General features: G+C 38.1%; 1 protein-coding gene across 1 annotated transcript; it reads right to left on the reverse strand.

The window, feature by feature from the left end:
- Nucleotides 1-2,058: 2,058 nt before the first annotated feature.
- LOC124092242 (olfactory receptor 7E178-like) lies at nt 2,059-7,396 on the reverse strand. Its single transcript, XM_046443714.1, has 2 exons — nt 7,335-7,396; nt 2,059-3,001 (listed from the first exon to the last, which is right to left on the reverse strand). Exons 1-2 carry the CDS (start codon nt 7,394-7,396, stop codon nt 2,059-2,061), a joined length of 1,005 nt encoding a protein of 334 aa, XP_046299670.1.
- Nucleotides 7,397-10,381: the final 2,985 nt, after the last annotated feature.

A 10,381-nucleotide genomic window follows, 5' to 3' on the forward strand; every position in this document is an offset into this window, starting at 1 on the left:
TTCGGTTGGTAGAAGTAAGTAGGTGACAGACCCAAAAGGGCCAGGCCAATTCCATTTTCAATTGGTCTCTAAGCACCCCCAAGATGGTGGAGATGTCCCTCTGCTTTCCAGTATGGCCCCCCTACCCATCAAGCCAGTAGCCTCTCAGTCCAATTTCCCCACAGAACACCTGGCAGATGGGCACACCTCCCTCTCCTCTATACCAGATCTTTCTATAGACTCACCAGGTGATTCCAACAAAACCAGCTTTGATTAGCAATGTAGCCTCTGGGTATCATTTGCCTATATAGGTATGTGAGAAGCAAAGCAATTTTTAAAGAAAACATGAATGAACTTTGAAAGGGGATATAACTTTTAAATATATATATTTATTGCTCAGAAATTACAGAGGATACCTGGATACACTGATTTAGTCATGATGTTTACAATGAAAAGGATTTCAAATACTCACACAAGTCCATTAAAGACAAAGCAAAGGGAGAAATTTTGAGATATGAAACATGGAGTGGAAGCCAAGTTATGAAGCTACAAAAGTAATGTGAACAAAAAGGTAGGCTTTCCAGGTCTAGATGATTGGTTTTTCCAACCCGAACTAAACAAATGAAGGAATTGACAATGAAACTAGATTACCGTGTTCTGCAGCCTCTGTAATACACTCTTAATGTTCCTATTCCTCAGTCTACAGTGAGGCGGTTCAGCATAGGGATGACAACAGTGTACACCAAAGAGAATACAGCTGTTGTTCTAGGGGAGTTTAATACAGCTGATTCAAGGCACTCCCCAATACTTGTTTTATAAAATAAGCAAACAACTGAGAGGTGAGACCCAGAGTTGTAGAAGACTCTGCCCTACAATCTGACAGAAACCCCCAAAGGAAGTACACAGTGACTAACAGGTCCCATCCTGGAGTGACAGGAAAGTGAAATGGATGTTTGGGTGGCAAAGGAGACAGCCTGGCAGGACTGTCCAGCCAGATATCCTGTGTCTCTTCTCAGCTCAATTCAAACATGGGTTAAGCTCAATCAACCTACACACCTAACACAAGTTACATAAAAATGGGCTATTTGTGTTCCCTAAAATAAAATATGGTGGCACTTATATCTTGTAGAAGACCTTACAGATGAATTCAAACAACCTACAAAGAACATGTAGCTCAGAGCCTGGACCTCGGGAGTCTCTCAATAAGGACTGGCAATATTATGGGTATTACCCTCATCTTCATCACCATCAACACCTTCGTGACCTTTTTGGAGTGCTTAGAAAATAGTCTAAAGGGGCATATTTCCTGCTATCCTGGGTGATAGTGTATGGGGAGTACACCCAGTATGGTGGGGAACCAAACTTGGAGATATGTCTGCCACCACATACATACATACCCATAGTCCTCATAAATGAAATGTGGCATATTATTATTCTCACATGTGGTACCTGAAATGCATGTCTGTCTGTTGGAGTCCCCTGGACCTGAGACCTCAAACTGAAGGATTGGAGGAACAGACTATTTATTGACAATCATGACCTTGGAGGTTCAATAGGCAGAACCTGTTCAGTCCATAAAATCCCAGTATATAGGGATTTACCAAGAGCAGGAGCAAGAGGAAGAAATGAATGTGCACAAATTTTCTCAGCTTTTCCTCTACAGAAGAGGAAACTCATCTATATTATTCACTCTATTCATTTCTTTGAAGGATCATTTACTTTCTATTTCCATTGTTATTACTATACAGCTTAAAGTTCAAAAAATTACATTTTCACAGTTGTCAAGTTGACAGTTCAGTGGTATTAATTACTTCCACATTGTTCTGCAATTATCACCATCATCCATCTCCAGAAATTTTTCATGTTCCCAAGCTGAATATTTGTATCCCTTTTAACCACTCCCATATCTCCCTCCCCAATGCTCAGATACCATTATGCCACCCTGAAACAAGATGAAAAATAAAAAGGCATTAAACTACACAAATTAGGTTACTAAGGAAACAAGATTGATCAGACTATGTGTTTAATTTTGCTGCATTTTTCAACATACACTACAGTTAGATGCCACAGATCCTGTGATCACACCAAGCTACTGCACAGCCTCCTCAGGGAGCATTTTAAGTCCTTATTCCATAAGCTGTAGATGAAGGGGTTCAGGATGGGTGTGACCACTGTGTACATCACTGAGGCCACTGCACCCTTTCTGGGAGAATATGATACTGCTGAGCCAAGGTACACTCCAAGGGAAGTTCCATAAAATACACAGACAACAGTCAGGTGAGACCCACAGGTGGAGAAGGCTTTGTACTTCCCACTGGAGGATGAGATCCTCAGAATAGAGAAAATAATTTTATAATAAGAGAAAAAGATCCCTGAGATGGGAATAAAACCAAATATGGCAAAAACAAAGCATTTGACCATGGTACTAGAGGAAGTTTCAGGACAGGTAAGATTAAGGAGTTGAGAAGGGTCACAGAAGAAATTGGAAATTTCTACATCCTTGAAGTAGGAAAAGTTTAAGACACTCAAGTTTTGCAGCTGGGAGTCAAAAAGGCTAATTAAAAGAGATAGCAAAACTAGGAAGCCACAGAGGTGAGAGTTCATAATAACTGAGTAGTTCAAAGGGTGGCAGATGGCCACAAAGCGGTCATAGGCCATCACAGTCAGAAGCAGATCATCCATGCATCCAAAAATGATAAAAACAGACATCTGTGTCAGGCAACCCACATAGGAGATGGTTCTGTTGTGAGTTAGGAGGTTCACAAGCATCTTTTGAACTGTGGTGGAGATGAAACCAATGTCAGCCAAGGACAGGTTGGAGAGGAAGAAGTACATGGGGGTGTGGAGGTGGGAATCAGAGCTGATGGCCAGGATGATGAGCAGGTTCCCCAGGATGGTGACCAGGTACATGGAAAGGAACAGTCCAAAGAGGATGGGCTGCAGGTCTGGGTCCTCTGAGAGGCTCAGGAGTTGGAATTCCGAGACACGTGTTAGATTTTGTGGCTCTATATTGCTAGGACACCTTTTGAAAAATAAGAAAGGATGGAAAGGATAGGAGAAATGAAATACATAAATGGGCACCTACATTCTATATACTTCAAATTCAAGTATTCATATCTAAAGTCGTCACATTTGAGGTCCACAGACCATCAGCACTACTTCTTGGTTGTGAAAAATACAATATTTGTAGGCTTTTTAATTATTGCTTTCTGTGTTATTTACCTATTTCAATCCACACCAACTTTCAAAATATTCAACTGACCTTGTTAGAAAATGAGAAGCACTAAAGAGAACATTCTAGGATCTCAATAAAATATAGCCAACTCCCTTAAGAAAAAAATAGTAAATAGCCTCTTTATCATAAAAAATTATTCTCAAAAAGGATATTAAGAAGCAGTGCAAACTGAGTGTGATGGTGCATGCCTGTAATCCCAGCAGCTCAGGAGGCTGAGGCAGGAGAATTGTGAGTTCAAAGCCAGCCTCAGCAATTTAGTGAGATCCTAAGCAATTCAGAGAGACTGTCTCAAAAAAAAATAGGATGTGGCTCAGTAATTGAGTGTCCCTAAGTTCAATTACTGGTACTTTCCCCCAAAAAGAAAATACAAACAGTATAGTATGCCTCATTTTGTCTGAAGTCCTTAATACAAAATCCTTTGACTTACAAGATTTAAAATACTGTGCAAGAACTGTATTATCTGATAAATAAACTGAGGTCAGTGGTTCACAATCAGAAAACATTGTGGGCTCCTTATCTTTTATGAGTTTCATTATTCTTTGACTGTCTCACTTCTGTCCTTCATGGATTTAACTTTGTCCTTTAAAAATCATGTTATATAAAACAAATACCCTTGTATTTGCTGGGCTTAAATTTTGATAAATCAACTTGATTGAATGTATATCATTAATGGTGTCACTGACAACAAATTTGACATTAGAACACAAATCACCTCTCAATTATTTTTTTTAAAAAGTAATTGATAATAAATGTCTTCAAAGAGTTTAACTTCAGGGCTGGGGCTATAGCTTAATGGTAGAGCCATTGCCTCACACTTGTGAGGCACTGGGTTCGATCCTCAGCATCACATAAAAATAAAGAAGAAAGAAAGAAAGATAGATAGATATTGTGTCCTTCTACAATTTAAAAAAATAAAGTTTAACTTTGTACAGGTTTGTCTGTAAAAATTTCAAACAGTATCAGTAAAAAAAAATAATAAAGGTATATAAAGTAGCCCTCTGCCCTTTTTCTTTTTCTTGATTCTTTACTCCATCCAGCTTGCTAGTGTTGCTTCATTATTTTTCTGATTGTAATCTTTCACATGCATAGAGTAGGAACCAAGGAAAGATCCAAAGCTCACAATTGCGTCCCCACCTTCTTAATTCTACTTAACAGACTTTCACATCAATCTCTCCTGATGCATGAATTGCAATCCCCTTCCTTCAGCTACATGAAGAAAACTTGGGTTCATTACATTGTCAGATCTAAGATTTAAATGGGAAAATGCAAAAGATAAGAGAACAGGAGGAAAGAAATCACAACAGGCTGAATCATCATCTGCAAAATTGGGGTAATAATTACCTACCTCCTATGGTTGTTGTAAGAGAGTTTTTAAAAATAATATCCTAAATAAAGTAACTAGTGATTCTTAGTATTGGTAATTAATATATTCACCTATGTATATTCCAATAATTTGATCTCAGGTTTATCAGCATCTGCAGTTGAAGATATTGCTGGTATTTTCTTATATCAAAAATACTTAGAATACTTCTTGGCACTTAAAATAGGATCCATGAATGTTAACTATTCTTATTGTCAATAATATTCACCACGTATATTAAAATATAAATATCTGATGATCTTGGCATCAGAACTAACATTTCATAGAAACCTTAATTCCTGCCTATGGTATTTTTGTTCTTGGTGTCTCTGCAGGATTCAATTCTCCTGCATACCTGTGCCCCAGACACAGCTACTCTCATGAATTTGGTGAGCATAATTTCCTTTCAGTGGTCCATGTCATTGTTGATTTATGTATCCTTTATAAATTTTCCTAAGAATCTTTGGAACTCACCTAAAGGTCATCTATGTAGTTTGTGACAAAATGCCTAGTGTTTCCAAGATGTGCTACTTTACACCAACAAGTGGTTGTAAGCCTATGTGAAGTACATACATCTTCTTGAATGTCTTCATCTGATGTACTGAAGGATGGACATCATTTAATTTTATATCTATTATTATGAGAATTCTTTCAAAATTCTTGGGCCTCTCTCCATTTCACACAAGTGAAAATTTCTCTACAGTATGTTGATAGGGTTATTGTTTGACTTCCACAATCATGCAAGTTCCATATTATTACTATGAATCACCTACATTTATGTTCCAATAAGAAAATAGGTTATTAAACTTGCATCTTCTTAGTATTAAAATATACCATCAAAATGGCCCTGCAGTCTGTATAGTAATATTATCTCCTTGATATCTCCCAATGAAATTTTATCCTGTATAGGAATAACATTTTCTGTTTTCTCCAGTAGAAGATGGTACCCTGGGATGGAAGTCAGGAAATCAACACTCTTAGTCTCTTACCATTGTCCTGCTGCTGTCTGCAGAATGTGTGTAAATCTCTCCCCTTCTCTGTACTCATACTGCTTAAATGGAAATAGGGAGAACAACACCCTTTTCTGCGACAGGTGTGGAACCTAACGGATGCCTGGAATTCAAAAAACACTTGGTCCTTGTGTTTCTATTAATAAATTAAGAATCCCACCATTATAGAAGAGTTGACATCATTGATGAATGCAACTGTGAAATGCCAACTTGAAAGGTTGTGAAACTGAAATGTGTCTCACTCCAAATAGCAAAGCAACCCTAACCCTTCAGCTTCACTCTCTTTTCCCAGTTTCCTACTCATGAAAATTTCTGCCATAATCATTTTAAAATTTGGATGAGGTAGATCATATTCCATGAAAAGAAAGAATCCATATGTCCATTACATGGATACAGCAAGATGTTATTTTAAATTTTCTCTACTTTTATGAGACCTTCCTGAAAAGTATAAAAGTACAGACAGGAGAGCCCCATAAGTGTAAAAAAAAATAACTTTAGATATTTTGTGAATGAAGGATTGGACAATTCAATGGCTAACAGATTTTTGATGCCTCCTCTGTACCAGGCAAAGCATAGCCCTGAGTAATCAGAATTGAGTCTTTTTTCCTCCAGATACACAACATATACTTGTAGAGGGACAAAAATAAAATGCCCCATCATGAAACTGAAAAATGACAACTTCAGGTCAAAGGATAAGTTAGTTGAATGGTATGAAAGTATCATTATAAATAAGAATAACTACAATTTGTCATTATAAATAATGATGTCTAAATTTCATTTTTCCCTTTTTTATACATTCCTCATGAATTAATTTTATAAAAAGCACCTATTTTCTGTTCAATCAATACTCAACATAGTTACATCAACTAAAATTCTATCAGATGACAATGCTTTGTCTCAGGACACAACTTACCTATGTCACAAGAGTAAGGAGGGATGATTTTAAAATGACAAACAACCCTGAAGGAGAATGTGGTCAGCTATTTGGAAACTCTGTAAGAGGGGGCAAGAGAGCAATCTGTGCTGAAGTACTGTGTTCCTGCACCTGCTGTAATCATTTCATGGGAGCCTAGCTATTCTTTATATAATGGATGCCGGCCACTGCTCTTCCCTGAGATCCACCAGAAACTCCCAAAAGGAAGAGGACAGTGAGCAAGAGGTCTCCTCCTAGAGTGACAGGAAGTGAAATGAATGACTGATGGGATTGCCAAGGGGACACCCTGCCAGGATTCTCCCAGTTTTGAAGCCCATGTCTGTAATCAAGCAGCCCATTTCACAGATTCATTCCTTTCTACCTAACAAATGAATACATTTTATATAAATGTAATACAATCTTTCATTTTCTGTAAAAAATAACTGTAAAGTGGACAAGTGAAAGGATGCCCTGTAATGAAACATGCCACAAGAGCACAATCTCAGTGCCCACCCTGGCTGGTGCCATCTGTTTTCATTTATCACTACCACAGTCATTTTGGAGTATTGTGGGGTAAAGTATAGAAGGGCTGGTTTTCTAGAATAGTGGGTGAGATTTCTATGGGAAGTAGAACCAGTGTGGGTGCAAAGCAGGTTTTGAATAAGATTTCTGATCCCCACACCATAACTATAAATGCAATCCTTCACAGTCCCCACAGCTGAAACTTGGCATATTACTGTCCTCCCATCTGCTACCAAACTGTCATTTCTGTCATTGTAATGAGGGATTCATAGTTCCAAGGTCTGTCCTTCTTCCAGGGGCTCTCTCTCCACTTACTGGGCCATGCTGCTTCTCTTGTGGGTAGTGACCGAAAAGTGCTGATCTGAAGAGCCTTCCATTCTGCTGCCCAGGGAAAGTCAGGGCTCTGTCCTCAGGATTTCCATGGACACAGTGTGCTGCAGGAGCTTCCTGGTGCAGGCAGTCATACAAGGAGAAAGAATCATGGAGCTCCCTGAACCAGAACCATCAAATCCAAGGGCTGCAGGCTCAAGCTATTTATTGACTCCTGTTTGACCTTGGAAGCTCAATATACAGAGCTCATCATTAGCCAAATTGGTCCATGGCCTCCCAATCTCTAAGAACTGCCTAACATTCACAGAGAAGGAAGAAGTGAAAATGAATATCCACAGACATTTTGGAGCCTCCCTTTACTTAGGAGATACTTGTAGGTCATACAATGTTCATGTCTATTTTTTTAAAAAAATTATCTACTTTTCTATGTTCATTTTTTATTTAGGTAAAACATACAAAACAACACACCTACCAGTTTAACCATATCCAGTGCATGCTTTGATGACATTAACTACCTTCACATTATTGTGCACAGAGCTCATAATTAGCCAACCTAATCCATGTTATCACAAACTCTAAGGACTTCACAATATGAATGGAGGAAGAGGAAAAGAAAACACAGATGTTTTTCACTCATCCTCTACTGAAGAGGAAACGTGTGCATAATTTCTGACTTTCATTTCTTTTGATATTCATTTGATTTTTATTCCTATTTTTCTTGCAAAATTTATATATATATATATATATATATATATATATATTATTGTCAAGTACATAGTTCAGTGGCATTAACTACGTTCATGTGGTCCTACAACCATCACCACCATCCATCTCCAGGATAATTTCCCAGACTGAAACTATATCCATTTAAAAGCCCCTCATTCCTCCAAACCCACAACAAATGCCTCTTACCCTGAGATGTGCTGGTTTACATCAATATGTAGATTTAACTCTGTCTTTAAAGTACATTTCTCTATACTAAATGCTTTAAGTGATGCACAGTATCTAAATTGATGGAGGGACATGATTTAAATTTTCAGTGTAGTATTACAACAACCCTTTAGAACTTCTAATGTCTCTCTCCATATCACACAAATGAAATTTCCATTTATATGTAAGTGGAGGATATTTATTTGACTTCCAATAATTGATGCATATTTAATTTTACTACTAAGAATATATTTGTTGTCCAAATTTTAAAAAAAAACAGCTTTATCAACTATTTCCTCTTATTATGAAGTTATACAATTGACATATCTCTGCACTCTTTAGTAATCATCCTTCCATGATAAATCACCAAGAAATTTCATCTTCAGCAATATTTCTATTTGGCTCCTGAAGACATAGCCCTTTGGGAAGTGAACATTTTACTCTCATACCATTGACCCACTGGAAGTGTTAAATCTCCCCACCACTCTGTGCTCATATGTTTAATGAAAATGGGGAGAGCACTGCCCATCTCTATACCAGGCATGGCACCCAATGTAAGTCTGGAACTTGATAAATATTGGATCATTTTGGTATTTTCAAATACAGAATCCCCAAAAGCACTGGAGTTTAGAGTTATGTGAATTCTAAAATGTGCCTTAGTCCTATTCATGAATACACCTTTATCTTTGGGCCACATTTTCATTATATGCCCATAAATATCTCTGCCATGATCTTTGAACAAATGAATTTTAGGGGCTATGAAGCAGAATTATAGAGCCCAGGTGTCCAGTTTAACTTACTTTAGTTCTATGGAAAAGGGATGGAAATGCAAATTCAAGGCACCAAGTTTTTTGAAGATGCAGTGATTATGGTCAATGCCATGTGAAGAAATAGTGCTTCTGACGTCTCCATCATCCCCTTCAGCATTGACTCAGTTCCATTGCATTTCTCCTGGTTCATGATCAAGGACTGCAGATCTGAAGTCCCTCCCCTGCCAAGTTCCAATGTCAGCTCAGGCAATGTTCACAATTGATATGCGTGTAAATTGAGACAGGATCTTCCTCATGGGAGAAGAAATAGGTATGAAGTCCACAGAATTAGAACCATCCAACTGAAATTTGGAGGCACAGGCTGATTATTTACTGATACATAACTGCATACTCAATGAACAGAATTCAAAACTATGCAAATTGGAACAAGCCAGTCTAATTTTTAAGGACTTCCTAACATTAGTAGAGAAAGAAAAAGAAAAATGAACATCCACAAAAGGTTTTGGAGTTTTTCTCTACTTGGGAGCACACTGGTGCCTAATAGTCACTGGTTTTCTTCCTTTTTAAAAAAATTTAAGATCCATTATGTTCACATTTGCAATTGTGGCAAAATATACACATGAAAATTACAATTTTGACCATTCACAGTGACATCAATTACACTCATATTATTCTAAAAATATCACCATGCAATGTCACCAGAACTCTTTTTAAAATCAGGCGAGGCAGGCAGCGACCAAAGGAGGCAGATTTAAAAAGGCCACGGAAGAGGCTTTATTTGAGACTCATTCCCGGGTGGAACTTGATTAGACCCACAGAGGGGACAGGAGAAGGATCTGAGGAGAAACCACGTGGAAGCTAGACTGGACTGGACTTTTATGGGGCTTACAGCAGGAAGGGAAGGGCTTGGGACAGGAAAAGGTGTTTTTTAGGGTCCCTTGTCCCATTGGAGTTGGTCAGGGGAGTTGGATGAACTCCAGGATTGTCCAGGGGGTCCTGCTGATTGACAGGCATTAGTCCAGAGATCCCACTGATTGACAGGCATTACTGTGGGCACCTGACTGATGTTTCTTTCCTGTGCGGCTGCTTTGTTCTAAGTACCACCACTGACCCAACACCCTTCATCTTCCCAAACTGACACTTCATAAGCATTTTCAAAACTCCTCATCAACAATATACCCCAACACTGATGACCACCATTCCAGTATGAAACATAAAAAATTAAATATATTACAAAACATAATCTGACCCAAAAAGCAGGATTTATAGGTCTAGATGTTATGTATTTGCTTTGCCAAACTACATGTCAAATGGATTTCAGTGACCATGAGG

Source organism: Marmota monax, unplaced genomic scaffold, assembly GCF_021218885.2.
Source record: "Marmota monax isolate L192 unplaced genomic scaffold, Marmota_monax_Labrador192_F-V1.1 WCK01_AAM20220418_F8-fsc00102, whole genome shotgun sequence".
NCBI classification, from domain to species: Eukaryota; Metazoa; Chordata; class Mammalia; order Rodentia; family Sciuridae; genus Marmota; species Marmota monax.

Excerpts from the sequence above, each read along its gene's own strand:
- LOC124092242 (XM_046443714.1), bottom strand. The coding sequence starts at position 7,396 with ATGGAAGGCTCTTCAGATCAGCACTTTTCGGTCACTACCCACAAGAGA. Across the intron at positions 3,002-7,334 it reads AAGAGAAGCAGCATGGCCCA|GTGTCCTAGCAATATAGAGC; the intron begins GTAAGTGGAGAG and ends ATTTTTCAAAAG.